Genomic DNA, 25,122 nt, shown 5'->3' on the forward strand with positions numbered 1-25,122 from the left:
ATGGCACGGAATGCTTGCGCGAGAAGTTTATTCCGTACGATGCCCCCCCCCCTCCCCCCCCCCTGAATTTGAACAGTTTTAAACATGAGAAAAAAAAAAGGGGGGGGGGGGGTATACGTGCCTATTATCGGCTATGCGGCAAGCTCTTACAGCGTCATCTCACCTTGCCTACATTTACCTGCGCCAAGCTTATCTCCTGCTAATTTTATCGACATTGTAATTAAGCAACCGTTGCTGCTATAGCTCGTATGCGCACTTGCAAATTTGCGCGCTTCGGCTGCGCGGTCTTTGGTAAAGGACATAATTACACGTGTAGAGTCCCCGTCCCCTGCTGAGAGCAGGGCGCACGGCAGAAGAGCTGGAAGCAGCTTGCCGGGCCGTACGTGCAAATACGGCGTCTACGGCCCCTCTTGCGTGGGGCATTTCTTCCCCCGCACTTTGCAGAATCTGGCGATTAATTTCAGGCACGCTGTGAGCGGTCACCTCTGTGCACTACCGCTTGCCGATATCGAAGAACCTTGACCTCACAGCGAGCTCTGTAATTAGCGCGGCGTGAACTCGAAGGTCACCTTCTATTGCGTATAGCGAGAGAAAAAAAAAAATGTTCGAAACTGTGGTATGTGGCATGCCAATGTGGTGCGCATTTAATGGGAATAAATGTGCGCATCTGAGACTCCCAGCAGCGACTGATAGCACCAGTGGCCAAGAAAACATGCTACGCCTCAAAACACCATTTCACTGCTAGTTCTGGCAAATGCACGCAAATGTTGAAGGCTCGTGAGTGACAGACGTGGTAGGAAGGGCATTTGAATACCTCGGTAAACCGCCGCATGCCAACTTGTTTACGTGCGGTTAGAGCAGTGTACCACGCCCAACTACTGCAACAGGTGCCCAGAAATACAATTAAACAAATTACGGTGCCACCTAACGCTCCTTATGATCTAGGGAGGGCGAAGGCATTATTGTCCAATTGCCGCACATTTCTTCCTATCATCATCATCGTCTTTTACCCTTGGCGTCTTTTGTTTCCTTCACATGTATGGACGCCCTCTTGTCATGTATACCTCCCTTTTTTTCCATTTAGCCCATCGGTCATCCTCTTTGGAGCAAACTTTATTCAATTCGTTTCAGTTTTCCCGCGATCGCACTGCTCGTTCTCCATCTGTTAGAATCGTGCTCGCGTCGTTTACTTTACATTTTACTTTTGTTGCGCTTGGAATAGCTCGAGCCGACGTCTTTTTGCTTTTGTGTTTTCATTTATATCGCCTCTCTTCGATGTCGTTTCTAACTCGTTTTTAAAGGGGGGGGGGGGGGGTTGCTGCGGTAAAAACCAAGCCAGCGTGCATTCTCAATTAAAAGTACGTTGGTTCTCTCGGTTACATAGTCAAGTTTTGCCTCAAATACGCCTGAAGTTTCCACTGCCCTGAACAATGTTGACATGTATTAGCCAGCCTGCAGTTTTAGTATTTTGGAACGGACTCGCCTGCCTGTACTTCACGTCCAAGCATTCTCTCATCAGTTAAAACATTTTGAGCCATTGGCCACACTGTGTGCCATTTGTCGGCCATTTAGACAGGGAAAGATGGTTAAGTAGCGCGGTATAGACGGGGCAAGAAAGAAGAGACCACACAGGACTAGCGCTGGACCAGCGCTAGTGCTGTGTGATCTCTCTTCTTTCTTGCCCTGTCTATACGGCGCTACTTAACTGTGTTTCATAGTTCGAACCAACTAGCCCACATTTATGCATTGACATTTAGACAGACATCGCTGGCCATGACGCTAGATTTCCGGCCCGGATTAACCAAAGCTTTTCGTTAAACTAGAATGTGGTCAGATGGTAGGACATGAGAATGCCTTACAAGTTACCTTGGGGTGTACAGGTCAGGTAGCGTGTGGTGCGCTGTGAGGGGGAGAGAAACGGGTGCGCTTCAGAGGAGCAGGGAAGCAGATAACTTATAAAAAAAATTAAAGGGGTCCTGAAATACCTTCCGCCGATGCATGGATCTACATGTAACCAAATAAGACAATGTATTAGCAATCTCCTCCCGCAAGAATTTTGTTAAAGCGATGAGTATTAGCTGAGAAATCGTAAATCAAAAACCGCGCATTATCGTCGCGCCGCGTTTCCTCCTCTTTTCAACTGTTGACGGCGCGCGAGCACTGCCTCCCATGATGCTGCGCTAGTCAGCGGTGACGTACTTCCGCATTACGCTCCTCCGACTGCCGTCTGCTACGGGCAAGTTTTGTTGACACCATGAATTCCGCACTCCGCTCAAGGATGGATAAGCGAACGAAAAATCTGGCCGCATGTGTGCGGTGGCCTGGCCTTGCCCTTTCGCGGTGTGCGTTGCTGCAGTGCAGCACGTGACTTTTAATCGGCGGCGAACTCGCAGCCGCTGGGGAGGATCTTGCGCTCGGTCCCTTTCATGCACCGCGCACTGTTTATCCAAAAAGCGCCGTATCAGATGTGGCCCCGCTGGTGCCGGGTCTTATTTTGCGGTGGTGGTAATTCCTGCCGGCGCCATGTGAAAAAGACATTTTAAGCCGATACAGAACCCGTGCACAAAACGCTTCAATCATGTGACCAGTTCAGCTTGGGGCGACGCGTGGTGGAGAGCGGCAACGTTGGCTAAACATGCTCCGGCGCGGCTCTGAGCTTTCTAGCGCTGGAGCGAGCGCCTTTCTTTGACGATCTCAAACATCGGTTGCCTTAGCAACAAGGCACAAACCGCCCCAGAGGTCAGTTACGGTTGCGTGATCCCGGTTCAGCTTGGGGCCCCACCTCGCGGCATATGGGCACTGCAGGCATACTACTCACTCTCATTTGGAAGTGCGAGATGCGTTTGGTATTACAGGAGGCGATGGTGTGTGTGTTGTGGACGCCTTTGTTTCGCGATGAAATGCGACGTTGTGCTTCTGCGGGTGGATAGTGCTCCCCATGGCCTGGATTATCTTTCTCGAGCGACGTACGACTCAACCTCGCATGGGGTATGTGCAGTGTGCGTGGCTAAAAGCCATCTCGGCTTGCGCGCCAGAGTTAAGTGACTTGCTGTTCGTCCCCCAAACCGCGCGCGAGGTGAGTGCCGAATTTACGAGGGGAAGGAGGAGGCAGCCCATCGTCTGTCAATCGCGGTTCAGACTTGCAACGCATGTTGTGACGTTGTGTTCGTTCGAAACGCATCTCTGGATTGTTTTGAAGTGGAAAAAAATGTATCCGTCAAATCTGGGCATTCGGCTCAGGGCGTTCTCTGCGATTGCACGAAAGAAGTGCCACGGGGCTTCAACGCTTTCTTTATGGGACGTGCTCCGGTAAGAGAATATCCATGTCGTGTTATGGCCGTGTTGCATTCAATACGAACGGTGAAGCGTTTGTTTACACTTGTTTCGTTTGTCGTAAAATGTCCAAGCACTCCGGCACTACGCTGGCAATCAGCCGGCGAGTCGACGCTGAGCAGACGACTCATCTCTTTGCCGGAAGTGCGTGAAAAAGCCGCCCAATAGCAGGATGTCTAGCTCATGACGAACATCGGGGAATCGATGATGTAGACATGTGAAGATGGCGGCGTCCAAAAACACGAAGGAAAGGGTGAGAAAAAAGCGACAAACTTTGCAACAAAAGTGTGAGCTTTCCGCTGCGCGTAAAAGAGTAATACTTGGCCCAGATGACCTTGAAGACCCAATCTAACGATTGCGCTACTTCATTTAGTGTGCTCAAAATGCCTTTCAGGGCCCCTTTAAGCTAAAGAGGACAACGCGAAACGATCACTACTTTCCCGACGCACTCGCGAGTCACGAAAGCGAGCGATAAGCTTATACTGCCACAACGTTTGGGAGACAATGGGAGTGTGCGTGCCGGCAGGAAAACGCTGACCGCGGGTGGAAGCCGTTCGCAGAGAGCGTAAGCTCAAACCGAAACCTAAACAAAACAACCCACTTCAAGTAAATCGCGTGTGGTAGGCCTTGTCGTTCCTGCTTATGCTAAGGAGAAGCAACGAGGGGAAGAAAAAGAATAAAATTTCACCACAGTGCGAAGCGAAAGAAGCGGAACGAATCACCGAAGCTTTGCGGACCACCACAGTCGGTGTACCCAAATCCGATTTGCGCTGGTATAAAACCTGTCGAGCCAAACTCGCCGCTTTGCTGTCTCCGCCAAGCTGCCGGCAAGGCTGCAGCCTGCGCCCATGGAAAGGCCGCAAACCGTTTAACCCCGTAAGAGGTCGACTTTTGTGGCGCTGGGCCCGGGATTGCCGGCCCGAGGTCTCCGGCCTACTGGCCTTGCTCCATCCTGCCGGTTTCTGCGCTCCAAAACGGCATAAAGGAGCTGTTATTCAGGTCAAAGAAAGTGGATGTTACTATTTGGCTATCGCGAAATAGTCATAGATGTGACAACATTTTGTGGGTGAAAAGCAACTTGCGTGAAAGAGAAGATTGGGGGTAGGGGGAGAGGCCCGGTGCTGGAATTCGGGGAAGGATTTTGAAGCTGGGAGTGATGGTGTGTGAAAATGGGGGGTCGGAGGCAGATGCACGAGTAATTGAGAGTATGTTGTGTCTGGGAACGATGGCGCATCAGTATTGCGTGTCGACAAGGGTGCCAGAGTGCTGAGGAGGATTTTGTGTCTTAGAATGGCGGTATGTTGGGCGAGGCTTGGTGTCCTGGAACAATTGGGCCATGGATAAAAAAAAATGGCGCGGCGCCTCGGGGCTACTATAGTTCATCTCACAACCTAGCTGCAGCACTGTGGAGGCTACATTGTTATCAATAGTGCGCCCACTGAGGACGCCTAATCCGCCGTGAAGGGGGTCCTGAAAGGACACTCCCTTCTCCCCTCTCGGCAAGTGGCACCCCACGGCCCCGGCGCCTTTTGTCGCTTCCTTCGCGGTGAGTTAGGCGCCCTGAGGGGGACAACAATGTAGCCTCCACAGTGCTGCAGCTAGCTTGTGATATGAACTATAAGTCCTGGGGATACGAGGGCGTTTGCTGCGCAAGTTCGGTTCGGTTGCATTGGCAACGCACCGAGCGCTAATGTGCGGGGAGCTTCGTGTCGACCACCCGGGTACCGGCAACCGGCCTCCACTGTCGTGGCGTGTTACAGTATACACGCGCGTGGGGAGGGCCGCTTATGAGCACTGGTTAATTACACAGGCGGCTTCCACTGCCAAAGCCTCCGCCGCCGCCGCCTACAGTTTCCGCTGAACTGCGCGGTTGAAACCGGTCGCACAGAGCGGCTTCGAGTACGGCGAGCCGCCAAAGCGGTTGGAAAGTAGCGAGGATCACGCGTTCGTTACTGAAAAAACAGAACATGCATGCAATGAGACTTTAGGCGTATCGTCTCACACACACAAAAAAGAAAGATATTTGACGCCTCCGCAGGGTTAGAGGCATAGTTAGTGATATCCAAGGCGTGGCTGTTTCGTTCGCAACATATTCCAGCTCCTTGCATGTATTAATTTTACCACTAGTCGTCTCCAAATGTTGTTGCATTCCGAAATTACCCGCGTTGTTCAGTGATCACATGCTAAACATCATACTCGACGTACCCCCCCCCACTTCTAAGATAAACGTACGATAGCAGACCATAAATTTTAATTTCGAAACCCCTGAAAAGCATATAACGAGCGTGTATAATAGTTTACAGATGAGCGGCTGCTTGTGTTCGTCTTCTCTCTGTTTTCGCAATAATCGTCTCATTTCTGTTTCCGCAATAACTTGTCGTGGACGCTAAAGTGTCCTCGGACTTCAATATAGCGCTTGCATGATGGTGTTTCCGTAGATTCTACTTAGGCATGTTCATACAGGCTTAGACTTGTGTGCCATTTTGGGATATATAGTGCATAGAGTTTCATACGAATGTATACTATAAGGGAAATAATTATAGAGGGAAATCTGGCGCCACTGTCTAGGGGAGCCGCTCTTCAGCGAGCGTTCCGTCATGTACCGGGCAGGCACATTCCACTTTTCCTTGGCACGGCTCATGAACAGGCTCAAAAGTTGGCTCTGGCTGCAAAAAAGCAACAACATTACGGTAGAAGGTTCATCAAATTTGTTTTTTTATTATAGAATTCATCCTCCAAAAAGATTAATTTGTCAGTGATTATGTAGAAGCTTCACGCACGATAAACAAAAAAAAAATGCGACCCTTTTTTTGTTGATTTTGGCTTCGAGACAAAAAAGAAGCCTTATGGCTAGCTAAGCCAAGTAGGCGAGCAACGTCGCTAGCGGCATTGGCGCCCGCAACGGCGGCCCGCGACTGCAGCGACAGATTTACCTCTAGTATATATTAGTATAAAACTCTAAGATACAGTGACCCGGATTGACCGTATGCAACACGGTGTCGCTGCTCATGACAAGAGAGCGGAGGCAAATGATTGCGTGGTCTGCGGGCATGCACGTGATGCCAGGAGCGCGGTACGATGGCCAACACAGGCGGCGGCGGGAGCATGTAAACGGGTGCACGCGTGTCCACCGAGGCGCCTCCGGGCGGCTGCCGGCGCCCGCATGCACGCATGGAGGAGCCGGCGGAGTTGAGCCCACGGTGCCGTTCCGGTCACGTTCTCGCGGCCTGCTCCGTAACCGCGTGTGCCGGCCATTTGCTACGCGCCGCGGATTTACTGCCTTCGGCAGCGGCGACGGCTCGGCTAATGTGCCCCACGGGCTGCTGTGAGTAATATCCGGGGAAGAAGACCCCCTATACGAAGTGTGGGTGGCACCTGCAGATTGCGTCACTTAGTGCACATACGCACTGAAGTTTTCAGGTAGCGGAATAGCGTCCTGAAGGTGCGTTAAGACGGCAGTAATGCGTCGGTATACTTATCAATAAAAAAAATGGCCGCGTATCTGCTCCTTCCGTTCCGAATGTCACCTAAAGACAATAGTCTTTGTCGACATTTGCCAAGTAAATGCCTCCCTTCGCTTTCCCGCTCACCTCTCATGCTGTTCCACTTCCGTCGCGCTCCTTCCAAGGTAAACACGCTAAAGGTTTGCTCAAGTCAATTTAAATTTACCGCGTTCCACTGCTCCAAGTCGGGTGCTTCGATGCCAGCGCTGCCGTACGGCGGAGACGCACGTGAATCGAAGCGCCCTACTTCAACGTTTATAGAACCACGTTGCCCCACTCCACGTGCGTTCCAAGCAGAACGTGGAACCTATATAGTGGAACCTTTGGTAACTGTTGCCGCTTGATTTCTTAAAATGCCACTTAAAGCCATATTGGCGCGGGTGACAGCAGGCGACGGTATATTTTTTTTCTGCACTAGATGTAGTGTTTCATTTCGCAAAAATCAAGCACCCGATTATTTTTGTATAAAAGAATACTGTAAATATCACTTATTTATTGATTTTCTGTCTTATATTTGCGTAATGACTTCTTCTTGTTCAACAGTATATATGACCATTAACTCGGACTTAGACGTTCAGATTTGGCTGTGAGTATATACGACTATTGCGCAGAGATTGTTGCACTTTGGCTTGGTGGCTGAATCGAGCCACAGACAGACAGGGCAAAATTTCTGTGTTTAAGTAGCCCAAGAAAGACTATTTATTGTCTTTAAAATTTTGTTGATGCACGCTTGGTCATGTTGGCGAAGACTGAGAAACTCTGCATGGGACAGAGACCAAAGATAAAGCCCTAGGTTACGGTGAAGCACTAAAGAATGCGCGACTGTCCAGAAGATAATACCCCCCGCCGCATCGGGCGCTAAGCCGCGAAGAGCCGACGATTCTCAGACAACTACAGACGGCGTCGGTCACGTCACCGGCGGTACCGCATGTACCCAGAGGAGTACACAAGCAGCCTATGCGAGGTATGCAAAAAGGGGCCGGCCAACCGGTGGCACATTATGTGGGACTGCGCCACCGACCCAGAAGGCGCCAGCTTCGAAGAGTGTCCGGCACAACTACAGGAAGCCATCGAATCAACAGGCAAAACGAAGCAGGAGTGGGCCATCCAGCAGGTCTTCACTGCACTTGAAAACCACGGACTCCGTAAAGGGGCCTGCGCCTATTAAGGTAGCGAAGAAGGTGCGACGACCGGCCGCGTCGGGAAGGGGGTCATAACAAACCCCCGCCCACTGCAGGATCGAGGTAAATAAAGTCCTTTCCAGTCCAGTCCAGTCCTGGAGTTCAAGCGGTACGGCCTTGCATACATATATAAGTTGCCTTGAGTTTGCCCTTGTTCCAAACGTCTAAATAATGGCTAGAAGCACTTCAACGTCCTATCTATACAATCATATAGTTTCTTGGACCTTCACATGGGACACCAGTTCATAGGAAATCATACATGTACTGTACGCACGAAAGAAAACTTCCGGCTTGAATTGCCATTTTCCTATATTACGGGTAGACTACCTGCGAGGTAAATTAACTTCTGATGCGAATTAACCTGACATAACTTCTTGGTTCACACCCTGAGTTGACACGTCCTGTATCGTATAGCTAATGCGATGGCTTCGGCTCTGAGAATGGGGACCACCGCCACCATAAACAACAAGGCCCCAAGAATCAGGTCTGGTGACCATTACTACGTTCTTGATCCGTTCCTTGCGATGGCGTGCTGGTCTTTCTTCGCGGCTGTCCTCTACGCAAGTCATGCCACCTTGCTGCAGCCACCACGTCGAAAGTACACCAGAGTCATCGAGCCGCAACATTTTGCAGCCACTCCGATCAGCGGCTCAAAAGAAAGGGACTGCTGCCGTATTAGAACAGCCGCAGAGTTCTTGAAATGCGAGCCATGGGGTGCGCCTGCAACACCGCTTCGCTTCCGTACCGTAAAGCAGAAGTGATGGAGAAGGCGTATACGTACGTCGAAACGCTGAATTCATCTTCGTCAAACCCGTCGCCCTCTCCTGGGTTCCTCCTTCTAATTTCTCCTCGCGCTCATGTGGGCTGCTTTTTCTTCTCCCTTTTCTTTTCTTACTTCAAACACACAAGCCACCCTGAGATCTTCCCCCCAACCAATTCCTACCGCAGAGCGCCCTTCTAGCCGAGGGGTATGGCTCACACCCCCTAAGGGGCTTGAAGAACTCTATTGAACCACATATGGTGGCCCACATAACAAACAGACCGGCGCTCTTTATACTTAACAAGAAGCCAAGCAGTCCTTTGGAGACGGGATCCGAAATAAAGTATTACGTCTGTCCATCTCTATCTCTTTATCAAACTATACGCGCTAAGAATGGCGATGCGTGGACTACCAATTAGGTTTTTCATCTTTAATAAAGCGCTACCGTGAAAGGTCATCAGTTGCTCCAACGCATAAATCGCAACTTTAGTACATCCAAAAAAGCCCGTGCTTCATCCACATAATGGGAAGTACGAAAGAAGCGGAGTTGCGTCACTAACCCTGAGTGAGGTGCAGCCAGAGGGCATCTGGAGGAGGAGGAGGGGATGCGTGATCGCACACGCGCGCGCGGTGTGGGGTGGAGTCGCAAACGTATTAGAAGTCGGCGGCGCGGTTATTTTGCGGCCAGAAGCGTGCGTGTGGCACGGCCACATTGGAGGCTCCTTTGGCTGTGTACGCTTCCTCCAGGCCGTCGCCTTGTTAGTGGGGCTCTCTGAAATGATCCCCGGATCACGGTAAGTATATATCCCGCCGGTGTATACGTGCTTCGTTGCCTTAGCTCGCAATGGAACCGAGAGACCACAGCCAAGGTTTCCAGGGCCCGGCGTACTAGCCGCGCACGTGAATGAGACGGATCGGTCGGGCGTGAGAGGCATCGTATCCTTCACGAGGCAATTTGTACCCAAGGATGCTGCTGAGAAAGGGGAAGGCTTGGAAAGGGGAGAACGCTAAAGCTCTGGTGGGGGGAGTGGACGGCTTGCGTGGCTGTTGGTTGACTGTGGCTATCACCTCCTCCGCCTCGGACACGCCGCAAAATCGTGAGGCCATTTGTAAAAATTTCGGCCGTTTCGAGCGGCAAGATTAGGGTTATAAAGAAAGCGGCCGCGTGGGTCGGCGTGCTTTCCTTCGGGCGCTGGCGCGGTGGTGGGGCCTCCTCTTGTTGTCACGACGCCTTGAGAAGAGACGAGATTTATTGCGGAGAAGAAAAAAAGGGTACAGGCTGGTGGGGAGGCGCTTAAGGAAGGGTTGCGGGGTGAGAGCGGCGATGTTATGCAACCAACCACTCCTGCGGCTGGTTTAGCACACTATAGGTTCGATCCCGGGCTGACTGCTGAGCAGCTGAAGTGAAGAACGTTGAAATAATTTTTTCCGTGCCGTGCAGAATACAGCATATGCGCGTAATTACCAACGCTTTCTTTAATTTTCTTTACTGTATAGCGTACAGGTGTAATTACAGGTCAGCGTAATTACACGTGCTATTCCTTTTGCCATGTATTTCATTTGGTCTTGTTTGCTAGCTTTACTATTTTAACAGCGGAGCTTGGTTTGTTGGCAATAGCAAGAAAAATACCAAGAAAAAAACTGCGCCGCTACCGAAGATATCGTATTATAACAGTGAAGCCGGCTTTCGCGCCTGCTCGAGTGGGGGGTACAAGGGGCGCATGCGTATGCGCACCTCTAACTATACCATTTTAAAGGTGATAGTTTTTCTTGGGCTACTAAAATGCAAAAAAAAAAACAGTTCCCGGGCCACCTCCACTAAGTGAAACCTGGAGAGGGGCGAAGAATGCAGTGTACAAGTGTATTCTTGGCGCCTTGGCGTTTTTTCCAACGGAGATGAAACCGTTGTAGATGCATACAGCTTTAATGTAAAATTCTATTGTCTTTGAAGCACGAAGCTCTCTAGCGTCAGGTACAAACGAGTTTCCCGGTGTTTTTTTAGTACTCGTTACGAAGCGCTCCAGCGCGAGGCGTAAACGAGTGTCCCGGCGTTTTTTTAGTATACGCGTTACGTTCTATAGCGCGAGGCGGAGACGAGTTTTTCGGCGTTTCAGTACCGTGATTGCATGAGACGACAAATATGACGACGACGACAGGAGACGCCAACAGCCCCAGCCCCTCAGGGGCTTCCTCCCTAAAAGATTGGCGCAGCTCGCACTCGGGGTGCAGTGATCGAGAAACAGCGGAGCTGGGGTTCGCCCTGGCTCCTCACTCTTCTCTAATCCACGATTCCACGGTCAGTGTGGGGAACCGTCGGGGCAGCCTTGTAAAATCCAGCTAAACCTGGCCTCACCCCTCTACACTTCGCCTAGCCTAGCAAAACCTAGCAAAATTTAGCAAAACCGGAGCTGTTTTTCGAGCCTTGCACCACTAGTGCAAGATGCGCCAATTTTTGTAAGTTTTATTTACTTGTTTATTTATCATAATAAAGAGAGCGCCAGTTTGGCACCAGATGAGGGGCAGGAGGTGGTACGAACATTGGCAGACGAAACGTTTTATCGCTTTTACCCAACATAAAAAAATTCAGAAGCCCCTCCGTCTAACGACGGCGATAGTTGAAACGCGAAGCTGTTTTGCGTGCGCAAATCAAATGGCGAAGTGCTAAAGTCAAAGCGTAAACGATCAAAGTGCAAACTGCCTTCCAGTCGAAGTCCATACTCAGACGACAGCAAACGAATCCCTCACGACGTCCATCCCCCACCCTCCCTCCCACCCATCGTCGTCGCAAAACCACAGTCGTCAGCCGTAACCCAAACTTTCAAAGTCTTAAAGGCAAGGTCCACTTCAACTCAGCCGAAGTCCAAAGCCAGAGCCCGCGCAACGAACGCAAAGGAGATTAGGAGCGACCCGAATGCGATGATGGTGTAATCGGATAGACGTCGGCTTCTTAACGCGAGTGTCCCAGGTTCGATTCCTACTACGGGAAGCATTTCTTGTTTCATCATCATCAGCAGCAGCAGCATGTGCTCTCTTACTGTGTAAAGTTGACTTTCCTGCAGTGACTTTTGGTTACGACACCGCCATCAGTGAGCCCAAAAAGGTTTCGCTTTAAAAACGGAAGGAAAAATTCTTTCGTCGTTATTAACTCACGCCCGTGGCAAAATAAATGCTCTTAGAAAAGCTCATTGCTGCATTCATGGCAAAAACAGAGAAAGATGAAAACAGCAACAATAGATAAGATAAATTCGCGCTCGCACGAGTGGAAACAAATGGACTTCTCTGGAGAACGTAACTTGTATCGCTAGCCCTCTACAGTCTTGTTGGTCGTATCTGGTGTCGTTTGTATCCCTAATGATTCCACGATACTAACGACACCAGACAAGACCAACAGGACAGACGACAAGTTGCCCTGTAACTACGCTCGAGCACTACAACACGTCTTGAGAACATAAAAACAATAACGACCTCGCCTTATTGCGAACAAGGATCCCGTAGGGGATCCGAAACTTCAAAATTGTGTATCTGACTTGGTCAGTGACCGCAACTTTTTTGTGAACTCACAGCCTGACCAGACAGATTTCCGTCTAACCGAACACCGGACTATACTCGGGTGCTTGTTAAGAACGAATAGCTCATGTGATGTACCACTCCATTGAAGCGATGGACCCGGACGTCAACGCGGCCGGGCCTTTTGATGGGAGATTGGGCTCACCTATAGTATTTTTTTTTGTCACTGCAGTAATTTATAACCATATTAGGTCCTAAAAAATCATGGCTATGACTCGTGTCGCGTTCAAAATACTCGTATTAAGACACTCTGCGCTGCGCGCAGGAACAGCCGGTGCGGTAACGAGACGCAGGGGCGACTTCTACTGTCGTTCTTTAGTTGTACCCGACTATAACTACATTTGACTCTTCAGCTCACGGCTAAGTTAAGGCCGCATTTTTTTAGGTGCAGCTGCAGGCTACGTATAGTAGTACTGTAACCGTATTTCTGAAGAAGAACGATAACTACTTTTTGTCATGCCCACGAAGAGAAACGCCATTACCACAACATTTCTTATCACCACTCCGCGCGGGGCTTGGGTCCAGGAAGCGCAAATCCATATCTGCTCCCACACTTGCTGTCAGTTGGCTCCTCGCGTCCACGCGCGCTAACGTAACCGCTCGTTTTCGGCCCGCTCCCAACAACAGCAGCAACAAGCGGAAGAAGAAGAAGAGCGGAGCTGCAGGACCCGCGTCGAGAAAGAGACATAAAGGAGGAGGACGCGAAAGAAGAAACAGCCACGACAGAGAAGGGAGAGAATAATTTAATGGCGCTGCTCCCGCGGACCGGTAAAGGCGTCCCCGCTCGCCAAGGTGCCACGCTGTCCCCCCGTCTATTATTAATGCGGGATTAATGGTAATGACACGCCGGCGGAGTAGAGGCAGGCCCCGCTGCGTATGAGCATATCCCGAGTCGCGCAACCTGGCCGCATGCAGAGGAACACCGCGCTCGAGAGGTCAACTGACGCTGCATCGCCGACGCGGAGAATCAGTGCCCTTCTTTCAATATGGTTCGCCGTCTTCTTATTCTTCTTCCTCGTCCCCTGCCTCTCCTCTCGCCTTTCTTTTTGTGCTTGATTTCATCCAGCGGGCGATGGCGCTGGGAAAGCTATACTTGTCCCATGCGCTGATAGATTAAAAAATGGCTAGTGCATCGGTGCATACGTCAACCTCCCCGGCGCCCGCCCTTTCCCACCGCCCTTAGGTCATACGCGTTTTCGCGTACAGGACTTGCTGGATGATCGCAGGGACAGTACGGCACGGTCCACTGGTGACGCTGTCTGGTGGCTAAATGTTAAAGCCTTCGTTCCGAACGGCTCGCCCGTGCACACGCCCCGCAAATGCCTCCATAGGACAAGCAAAAGAAGGCGATGGAGGTAGCCTACCCCCCTCCCCTGTCGTCTCTTGTTGGCTCGGCGCTGCTGTACCCATAAGCGCGTACACATCGAACCTGGCGCCCGTCGGTTCGCTACGCTCGCGTCGGGAGCGTGAGAAAAGGTTCTGGGAAGCTACTGTGGGCGCAAGCGGGCGCCTTTAACTTATAAATAGCGCGTCGATGGGGGTGCGCGGGTAGGGATACGGCGCCCGGCGCCGCTGGGACGATTCCGCTGCGGACCGATTGAACTCTATTGGACGGGCCGCTTGGCTGCGGCCAATAATTGCGGGCGCAACGGGTTTGGTTGTCGCAGCGCTTGTAAAAGGGTTGCGCGAGGTGCGAGGTATGTACGCGAGTGCTGTGCGGCGGCACAGCCGAGTCGCCAAAAGAAAATTACGCCTTGATTTGCCCCCCGGTTTGGAATTACGTCTCGTGCGCTGAGAATGATTCAGATGCGCCCGAGGCAGGCTGTCTCTCGGCGCCGAGTCGTTCCGGTCGAGCAGATCAATTTGTAGCAAACTGGAGTTCGAAGCTTATTGCTTGTCTGCGAACGCTTATAGGTGTTGTAATAAGACGACCCGATTTACGGCGGAGTTGCGTACGGCTCGGTCTCGAGGATTCTTTCGTGTCCTTCAGCGGAATACGCTTTGCGGCAAAGCCAACGTTTCCGAATATGATCTCGTGCTGCAGTTGGCCTCTGAGAAGACCCTATCAGTGCGCCCAGCTTCATTTACTTGCCATAGTTAGTTCAACGGGGAGTTATAAACAACTGGTAATTCCCGCCAGCTGTCAATGCGTGGACTTCAACCGGAGTAGCAGGGTTACAGAAAAAGGCTGTAACTCGGGCTTCGTTGGAGTTATCCGAAAAAAAAAAAAATTATGCAGCGTTGGACTGCTGAAACAACTGCATAATCGTTGGGTGTTTTATGTCAGCAGGTATCGCGGATAACTATCAGTGGCAGTTTTAATACGAATAACATGAAGCCGTCGCTCCTGATCCATTCAAGCAGCATCACGAAACTGCCGTGGAACAGACAGCCAGATGTTTGACTGCTCCCAAGTTTCATTCATCTAATTAATTAAAAATTTTCTAAATTTAAATTTTAAATAATCATGTTTTAATTATTTTGCTCATTTGGCTTCGCGGTCAATCCAAAGACGTTCGCAGCGTAGATGGGGGGAAATGTTTTAGCCCCCTCGGGAAATCTGCCATATAGCTCTACTTGTTGCACAGCGCTTATAAGGAAACTTCCACAACTTTGCAGGGTCGTCACCATCCGAATCTGATCTGGTACTCACTGCACACATGCCTTCCCTTCCGCAGCTTCTTTCAGCTACTGCTTGCGATCTGAATTTATATAGTTGCGGAGGGAAACCAAGTCACTCCTTTCTACAAACCCCTTGCCGTTTCAAGCGGCGGCCTGCCCAGCGTACACGTGGGAACTGCCGCTGTCATAAATACTTAAAAATACAATTTTAAAAAGGACGTTTGCCTTCACGTGGTGTCTTCACAAGTGGCGCCTATTTATACGAAAACAGCCGTCTGAATAAGATGTGCACTATACGAGATGTCCATGCGCAGGGGAGTGAGTTTATATATACAGTCGAGCACGGATATATCGAACTTCAAGGGGATCGTGAAATAGTTCGATATATGAAAAACTCGATATAAAAAATATCGGCTCTGAGACCTCACCTATGGCGGACGATCACTTACCGATCGGCGCATTCAAGAATGACCACTAATTCCGCACTCACGACGCAACAGGACGCTTTATACCGGGCTAGCGTTGCGTTAGCGGACGGAGTATATCGGGCTCTGTCCGCTAACGCTACGGCGGCCAGTAGCGGGGCCCGACTGGGCAAGGGCAAATTCTTTACGGTAGGGGGGATTAGTTCCGCGAGCCAGTCTTCGCCATGCCCGCGCATTCCTCCACATCCTCCTCAACCTCAGATTTTAGATTGTAGGGTTTAACGCGCCGACGCAACGCAGGCGATGAGGCGCGCCGTAGTGGAGGGCTCCGGATTAATTTTGACCACCTGGGGATCTTTAACGTGCGCCGAAATCTCGTACACACGGGCGTTTTTGCTTTTCGCCTCCATCAGAAAAGCGGCCGCCGCGGCCGGGTATCGAACCCACGACCTCGTGCTCAGCAGCGCAACGCCTTAGCCACTGAGCCACCGCGGCGGGTCCTCCTCAACCTCAATCGGGGGTGCAGCGACCGCCGAAGAGCACCTGCCAGCTCGCGCGGCATTCGATATACCAAATGACGGGAAAAATACGGTTCGATATAAACGTACAAAATCCTATACTTTTACAGAGAATTTTCAAGGGGATAATTTATGAGTTCGATATAGACAATAATTCGATATACCCGTGTTCGATATATCCGTGTTCGACTGTACTCGTTTACACGAGACCGCTCCGCCGAGTATTCATTCTGGCGTACAACTTGCTGCCTCGCACCACCACATCAGCGCATTGCATGTAGGGAACAGCAGGATATTTGTCTGCCACTGATAGCACGACCGATACCATACTACGCGACGCTCTATTCTCGTCTGCGCGTGGGCCTTTAGTCACCACACCACTGCATGGCTGCGTAGCTAGCTATGTTGAAAAAAGAAGGCGCAGATTTGTTGAAAAATGTCTATAACAATTCACGCGCCATATAAATTTGTACTGTTTAATTGTACTGATTGCTGTCGTCCTGCATATATAACAGTAGATCCACTCTTATGATGTTTAATGCTCTCAGACTTTCCATTAGTGACACGCACTGCATTCTTAAAGGCTCGAAAACACTGCGTATGGCAGGACACTGCCTACGAATAAATTGTAAGAACATACATTTTATCTGCCAAACTCTCCAATTCCCCACGCACTTTTTTTTCTTAAAGCACTTCACAGCATTCTGCACGGCAGCGCATTGCCTCCGAACGAAGCTCAACAACTATTTTATTTTTCCAGCTTTTTTTGCGGTTCATCGCGCGCTGTGTTCTCAAAGAACTTAGCAACATCCCGTACTGCAGCGAACCGCTCATCAGTAAGTTTGTGCAACTGACATTTCAGTTTCTAGCATTTCGCGTGTCATATTTGGGGCCCAAAAGACGAAGCACCGGCAGAGAAGTCAGACTTTCAGGCCTGTAAACACAAAAAAACAACGTATCCTCCGGTCTAAGAACGACTGGTATCCCTTTGTGCTCTTCGACTCTGTAAAGCTTTAAGTGGCGTAAGCAGCGCGGAATCTCTAGCAAATGGGCTAACTGTCAGCCTACGAGAAACCGCACACGGTACACGCCAAACGCGCACGACCAGGGTAGGCGTCGTAAAGGAATCCCTCGGACCACGACGACGAATGGGCCTTACACACCCGTGGCACTCTAAGAAGCAGCTCGCTCGGCCGCAGTGTAGCCTCTGCGCCTCGACTCTGGTCCGTGGGGCGCTGACTCCGGCTCGCGGCACGGGGCTAACGTCGGTAGGGAGCAAAGGGGGGGGGGAGCAGTCGGGGCGTCTTTCCACCAGGGGACGGCGATAAGGAAAGATCTACGGCGCACCGGGACGTTAAAGAGGCTGTCGTCCGCCGCGCCAAGGCAAACACGCGTGCCCTTCCCGGCTCGGCGACGGCGGCGGCGACGACGACGACACAATCGCTTCGGAACGCTTGCTCACAGTGTCCTTCCTCCCCCAACCCCCCGCGCACGTGTTAAACAGCGTCAACACTTGCTTCGGAGCGGGAAAAAGAAGGGAAACAGGGAAGAGCAGGGGACGAGCGAAAAGAAAATGGAGGAGGCGACAAGCCTGCGCCAACGCTCTGCGCGTAGGAACGGACTCCGCAGTGAAGGAACGGACGGTGCATTCAGGATCAGTATTCCCTCTTGAGCCAGGCTGAGACGAGTCAGCGATCTTGTTCACTCCCTCTATTTCCTTTCTTTTGGCCCGGTGGAGGGGAGTGTTGGGGAGCCTGCGGCCGCACTCGCCGCAGTTCGGTCAGAGTTGTTTACCCGCGGTTTGTTGTGAGCGGGTGTTGTTGTCGCCTCGGAAATGTTGTAAACGTATAAGCGACCGAGTGTGCGTGCGTTGGTGGGTCGTATAGGCTCCGGACGGGCGCCTTGACGCCCCAAGCCTCAACGACAATAAGGGAGGGGGCGAAAAGGGGGTCATGTGTTGACGCGGTACACAAAAGAGGGAACGTGTCCTGAATTTTCGATGGTGCGCAGTGTGCGGTCGTGTTTTGGCTTCACAACTGCCTAGAAGTTTCGCCGTTGTTGTGTGGTTGAGCACTGTTGAGAGGGTTTGCTCACCACTGGGCTTTTTCCCGTCTTTCTCTATTTCGGCCGTACCTGACGGAAAGTTGTGATATTTGGGTGTGAGGCTTTTTACTGCAGCTGACAGACAATTTGTAAACAATTATACCGCGTGTGTGATGACCCAACCCCTGTTGAAAGAATAAAAAGAAGCACACAAAAAGCAATCAAAATAGCTGAGAATTAATCTTAGGACCGTTACTGCACACGATAATAATGCGAAAAAATAAAGCATTACAGCGAATACTCGTTACTCCACCGTGCCCTCCATATCTTGTAGTGAAGGGCAGACAGAAGCTTATTTTCTGCGACTGCCAATGCAGGGTACTTCGTGATTAAAGAGCAGATATTTGGGCGCAGATATGATTTCTCCTATAAACAGTGAAATGGCAAGGTAAACACGACCACTTTTTAAAGCATGTCAGTAAAGAAGCTAGCTGTAATCGTTTTGACCCTTGGATGCAGCTTTCCTAACGAGTGCTCCCGTTGTCTCCCTTTTTTTACCAACGCAGGCAAAAGCTTCACCATCACCATCACGTTGAGCACGAACCCGCCGCAAGTGGCCACGTACACCAAGGCCATCAAGGTCACCGTCGACGGACCCCGGGAACCACGCAGTAAGACCCGTACGTACTTCCTCGAAAGCCACAGGGCAGCCGCTGCTACCAGGAGGGCTCTCTTGCTGCCATTGTTTTCTTATTGGTGTACAAATCATAGTTCGGACTGCAGACCTGTACTGCAAATTGGGGCATGGCCTCCAGTTCGGTAAAAATCAACCTGATCGCCAGAATTATGCTGGAAGGAAGTTAAGCCGAATCAATTATGCCTTATTCGATTAACTGACGTAAAGAAACACTGACAACAACAAACCGCAGTGTCTGCGGTGAAGGCTATAGAGTGCAATCTCGCCATTTGCTGCGTTATTTTATCAGAAAGCGAAACAAGTTCTCCACTGGACGTCGCTGCTAAAGACGACGCTCTCGACAAATAAAGAGGCTGCAGCCGGCAAGAGAACCCTCCTGGAATCTCACCCCCGCCCCCGAGAACGCGTTTAAGAACATGCCGCGGCTGGCCAGTCGGTACTGGAGGAAGGAAGGATAGTTCTGGTTGGACGCCAAGATGTTGGGCCCGTGCAGTGCTATGATTAACTTTGAGCACCCTTAGATGCTGAACGCCATTGAACTATTTCACCCGTTGTATGTACATAGAACATGCAGCTGCATAGCGCAATGCTCATAGTTCGTCAACGCAATGCCCACCATTTAATGAAAACAGTTCTCTTGAAATGTCTCTTTTTTTTTTTTTTTGGTCTCCCTCAGGGATCCGTTTAGGGTCCTTTGCTTTCACTTACTTGGATTATTGATTTGCCCTACGAAATACTTGCTCTAAAATACATTTTCACGCTGACGACTCAAGATTTTATAGCAAAACTAGAGAGAGAGAGAGAACTGTCTTTAATGAAAACTGGCGATGTCAACCCAGCTAAGATGCCTGGCTTGCTACGCCAGATGAATGCGATGACGATGATAATTATAATGATGAAGAGGAATACATATGATTTTAACTAATTACAAAGTCTGCTCAAGACTTGTGTCTTTTGGGTATGCCAATAAGGCTTTCGTTGCACGAGCGACACATTTGGAAGAGTTCCAAGGACCTAATACGTCCCTCAGTTCTAGTTTTGCGGACAGCGGCCGGCCCAGGGACTCTGCGAGAGACACTCTTTGTGTAGTAAAGCGCACACAGTCACATATTTGGTGTTGGAGGTCTTCACGCACACCACACTGTGGGCACAGAGGCGAGGAGGACTGATTGATTTTGTAGCAGTAGTATCGCGTGTAGGCGACGTTCAACCGCATGCGGTGCAGTACTGCTTCATCATTCTTGGATAGTCCCGGTGGCATCTTAAAATTACAATGCGGGTCGATAGAGTAGAGGGACGCGTAATGGCGGGATGCGTCTGCCCAAAGTGATCGCTGCATACTCCATGCCACACTAGATGCAAGGGCTGAAGCATCTTTGCGAGAAAATGGCACCGGTATTTTTGATACGCGTTGGTCATGCGCTTTGAAAACTACATTTTTAATGATCCCAATAGTTTCAGGAGTTCTATCATGGGGTGAACCTTCGCAAATGAAAACATGCGTGAGTGAAACCATTGTTACGAGCTTCACTTTTAATGACGCGTTTCTGAGGACACTCACCTCCTTCAATCTTTATTTGCACCTTTATGAACTCAACTTCAGAGTGCTGACGAGCAGAAGCACACTAATGTCATCTTCCCACCAAACATGCTTTTTAAAGTACGTGAGATTGACCGTCACCAAATTACTTAAAATGATAACTTCGGCGGTCTGAGCCCCAAGAGCTACAAAGTATGCTACTACACCACGCACAAGCCACTAATCATCCCCCGGACCGAATACGCGTCGTCAGCTAGGAATCAGTCTAATGAATGCGAAACTAAACGAATCGAAAAATTTAAGAGAACGTTCCTTGTATTAACACGAAAATGTTTTATTCCTGGATACACAAAGATTTCGCCGACATCATATCCGTAACGGAAATGACGCCAGTACAACGAAGCAAGCGGCCTGTAAAGGGTGCACCCCTGCACACAGGGTCTTCTTGCGGGGAAACAACCTTTAGTACCAAAGAGTACGTTATACTTAGAGTTGTTCGTTTTCGGGTTTTATATTTTAACACGAAAATGTTTTATGCCCGGATACACCAAGATTTCACTGACGTCATATCCGTCACGGAAATGACGCCATTACACCTTTGCCGAAACGACCCGCCAGCAGGACGTCGCTCGCTAAGCACACCCACAAGACAGCCGCCGACCCGCAAATCATGCTCAGCTGCAGATTTCGCTGCATGTTTCACTTTCGTGTTTCACCGATTCCTATGACAGAGGCATCAACCACAGTTTTCTATCGCTTTGGTAACGATTTTTTTCTCCCTTCGCGGCAGCGCTCATTGAAGAGAGTACCACTTTATGCGGGTCAATCGTGAGAGTCTATGCACTGCCGCTGCGTACTGCCGCCTGCTTGAAAATAGTCTTGTAATTATTGCTATTCAGTGCATTGGGCTAGGTTCTCCCCCCGTCAACATGTACACTTCAACGCACGTTTATTGAGCTGCTTTTGTACGAAAAAAAAATTGATCGAACTCCCTTTCCGGCTCAAACGGATTTCTCCGACTTTACACTTTTATTTTTCTTAGGCTCTATTCTTTAGTCTGAGATTGTATTTGAGACAATCACTGCTGCACAGTTTATTAATATTTAATGTACTGCATATTTGGAGCATTTCATGCTCTGCGTCCACCCACCTTTGTAAAAGCCGTAACACGTCTAGGCTGGGTCCAGAAGTGTGCATAAATTCACGCACAAATTTTAAGGCGAAAGCCTTAGGTGCCGCATTGTGCAAAAAAGCTGGCACAGCTTGTACTAGAGGTGCAAGGCTGGAGAAACAGCGGAGCTGACGGCCCCGCTCCCTTCGTCGGAGATTAGGCTGTTGCACCTCAACATTGATTTCCGAACTTGCCACTGAACGGTCTCCATCACTGGCAGGCCCGGATAGTTCGGTCCGCAGCCTTTCACATATCTCCCAAAGTGGACCGCGTTAGCACACGCTAGAACCCGCGGCAACCGGCTTCGCGAACTCGGGCGTCTGTAGCGCAAACTTGCTCCTGTGCTCCTGACTTCCAGCGCGAACGCACGTGAACTGGCGAGGAGAACAGCACGTGGGGGATTACGTTACGAACGCTGGCCAGAGTGTTCTCGAAGTTCGGCTGCCCGATGCCGGGCACTCCTCACGAGGCGCACGCTCACGTACGCTCGGTATTTTTTGTATTTTTTTTCGAGCTCCTCACGTGGCGCTGGACGGCGGAACTGAAAGCTTAAACAGCTCTGCTGCTAAAAGCGGCGTCTCCAGGTACAGAAAACGACCACCGTTGTAAAGAAGAAGAATCATTGCGAAGACGTGCCGAAGGGCGCATGTGGACCAATTTGGAACAAGTAAATCAATTAGTTTGAAGAGAAAACACGTACATTGGAGTTATGTGAATCTACCTCGCGCCTTCAGAGTAGAACCTAATGCGTTTCCACCACGCCACAGCAGCGCGAGCTATGCATCCCAACAGAAACCCCATTCCTCCTGCACTATTTGCCAAAAAGTCACCCTGAGAGCTTCCCTCTAACCAATTCCTGCCAGAGAGCGCCCTTCTGGCTTGGAGGTATCGGTTACACCCCCGAAGGAGCTTGCAGAGCTCCACACATTGGACCGCATGGTTAACTCTATATACATCCGAGACACGCCGAAACTAGATAAGTCCCTGTAACCGTACAAAGAAGCCAAGCAGTCGTTTGGGCACTGGCTCCAAAATAAAGTTTTTTTTTCCCTCTATCTTTCTCTACGAAGCGCTATTCCACGCTCTGTGCGCCTGCAGTTTACGGTCACATAAACGATGCCCCGCTGGGCTTCCCGCAACCAGAACCCACAGATAGAAGCGAGGCTTGTACGTGATGCGTTTGCCGCCTCCACGCTTCCCAAATGATGCCACGGATTAATTTTGTTGACTTGTGTATGTGTGGACACTGCGTAGGTGTATCGAGGGGTATTTATATACCGGCTGCCGCCTCGTCGGCGTTGATAAAAGGTCGGGCTGCGTCGCGGGGGATTCGGAACGGCACGGCTACCGCTCGGCTGGCCGCACGGGCCGCCTTTTAATCAAGTGTCGCCCGGCAGCGGGACTCATTTCTGGCGCGGGGAGATTAATTAGCGGACCCTTACGCCGGCGACCCTCAACAACCCATCTCTCTCCCTCTGTATACACCTCGCCATCTCGGCCAGTTTCTTCTACCGACGCCTATAGCTGGGAATCTGCAATACAGTCACCCACGCGACGCGTGTTCAGCGCTAGACCACCCGCCGTGTACGAGGCCAGCTTGATGCGTAAGCGTGGATAGCAGGACTGTCTGAACCCAGCGCATCGAGTAGTTGCAAATCAGAAGTCTTCGTCGTCGATAAGTTCCCAGGACTATCAGAGTATGGTGGAAGAAATCCCGGGAGAAGGAGGAGGACGACTCCTCACTGGCGCTGCACACTAGCTTGCACTAGTTTGAAACTATATAGCGCTCTGTGGGCGCGTGGCGCTTTTGTTTGCGCTGACATTTATCCCTATATTTTGGCAGTGGCCCGTGTTGCGGTTTTGTCGTTTTAAAAGAGTATGATACCGGATCTCCAATGACATTTTGCAACTTGGCTTTTTCTCATCCTTAAAAAAAAAACTGGTAAATTATTTTTTTATTGCCGTATTGAGTTTACCTTAGCGCGACCGAATTCCGATAGAATTGCAGACTTGTCCCGTCAAAACGCCTTACAAGATGATTAGCATAATTTCTTGTCACAACACAAATTTAATAAACAGAAACGTATAAGCAAATCTCTAAGTGGGGCAGCTATTTTTCAATCTCAAGAGCGTGCCGTATAAATAACGGCAACAGGTATGAGTGTCTTTCAGGAGCGAAAAAAGCACCTGCTGTGTGGATCGGGGAAATCACGGTGAAAGATTCAGGTACTGTTCAGTGGGTTTGATTTCACCCGAAAGGAGCGCTTCGCTTTTTTGTTATTTGACGACTTCAAACATCAACAGATGAGAAAAGACAAACTAGAGCAGGGGACTCACCCCAAGCTATGCTTGTAGCATCTTCTACACGTCTTAATGCGTAGAATTTTTGTTATTAGTAGCATCGATTCTTCGTTGGATCATAGCCAACTTTGGGCGCGATTTCATTCGCGTTGCGAAAAACCACTCGTACCTCTTGTGAAGATTGTTAGCGTGAGCGGTTGGAAACGTGTACGAATATTTCCTTTTCACAAGAATTGGTGGGTTAGGTGGTATAAGTTGCGGTACACCACACCGCTGTCTTGTGCGCAATTAATGTTTGTTGTGCGCCATACTCTACATCAAACGCATAAAAGGAGCGAAAATGGGAGGAAAAATTACAGCATTACGGATAAGGTGCCTTTCGTTTCTGAAAAAATGACCAGTGCGATGTGCAAGGCCCAATCTCTGCGTTAAACTAAGGCTTAATATACCAATGTGCATTTGATTTCCCTTGGAAATATCAGTCATCGTTATTTGAAGACACGTCAAGCAATCGAAATAAACATTATAATTAAATCAAACTAAATATAAAGCAAACAATATGATTACCTCAGACATATAATTAGTGCTGACCCCAACTACGAGAGAGAAATCCGGCTTAGAATAGGTATGGGCTGGGGAGCACTCGGCAAGCACTCCCAAATAATAAAAAGTAAGCTACCTCTGTCATTCAAAAAAAAAAAAAAAAAAGAAACACAACCAACGTATACTGCCAGTAATGACATACGGAGCTCAAACTTGGCGCCTTACTAAACAACTAGGAAGCAAACGTAGATCGGCTCAACGGGACGTGGCACGAATAATGTTAGGAGTAACGCACAGGGACAGTAAACGAGCTACCTGTATCAGAGAACAAACTAGTGTAGGAAATATCATAGTTCACATAAAGAAAAAGAAATGGACTTGGGCTGGTCATGTAGTGAGACAAACCGACAACCGGTTGACAATTAGGGTAACAGAGTGGATATCAACAGGTGGGTCTAAAAGAAGGGGAAGGACTGGGATTAGAAGACGGGAAAGGCCGACAACACGATGGAGGGATGAAATACGAAAATTTGGTGGCCAACAATGGACTCGAGCGGCGCAGGACAGGAGCTGTTGGAAGTCAATGGGAGAGGCCTTCGCCCTGCGGTGGGCCTGAGTAGGCTGTTGCTGATGTTTGATGATGATTAAGCAATCTCGAGCTAACATGGGTTCGCCATGTTAGCTCGAGATCACTGCCATTCTCCGCTGTGCAGGCGAATCACCGTCGGAGAAGTTTGTGAGTAATTGGTTGGCCACAAACTCCCGCTCAAACCGCGCAGTCACGTTGGGGAAAAGTTCAGCGGGATAGGGAGTACTAGGCAACATTGTTCAACCAACGGCGCGGGAAAGCCAGCTTGCAAAGACTAAGCGGGCACCGATCTCTTTAAAGCCGGCTTCACTGCTAAGCATAAATGCATT

General features: G+C 50.0%; 2 protein-coding genes across 11 annotated transcripts in view; one reads left to right on the top strand and one right to left on the bottom strand.

Moving 5' to 3' along the window:
- LOC144152780 (transcription initiation protein SPT3 homolog) overlaps positions 1-25,122 on the bottom strand; it is a 706,894-nt gene that overhangs the window by 234,161 nt on the left and 447,611 nt on the right. The gene's annotated exons all lie outside the window — the stretch shown is intronic.
- LOC144152778 (uncharacterized) overlaps positions 1-25,122 on the top strand; it is a 135,348-nt gene that overhangs the window by 49,605 nt on the left and 60,621 nt on the right. For 2 of the 3 annotated variants that reach the window (XM_077684223.1, XM_077684225.1), the window contains exon 2: positions 18,519-18,632. In XM_077684223.1, coding sequence (XP_077540349.1) covers positions 18,519-18,632 — 114 coding nt within the window. The remainder of the gene's footprint in view (positions 1-18,518; positions 18,633-25,122) is intronic. The other variant, XM_077684224.1, reaches the window with a different exon arrangement.

The sequence above is a fragment of the Haemaphysalis longicornis genome, unplaced genomic scaffold (genome assembly GCF_048455015.1).
Source record: "Haemaphysalis longicornis isolate Haplotype H1 unplaced genomic scaffold, Haemaphysalis longicornis Haplotype H1 scaffold_9, whole genome shotgun sequence".
Lineage (NCBI taxonomy): Eukaryota > Metazoa > Arthropoda > Arachnida > Ixodida > Ixodidae > Haemaphysalis > Haemaphysalis longicornis.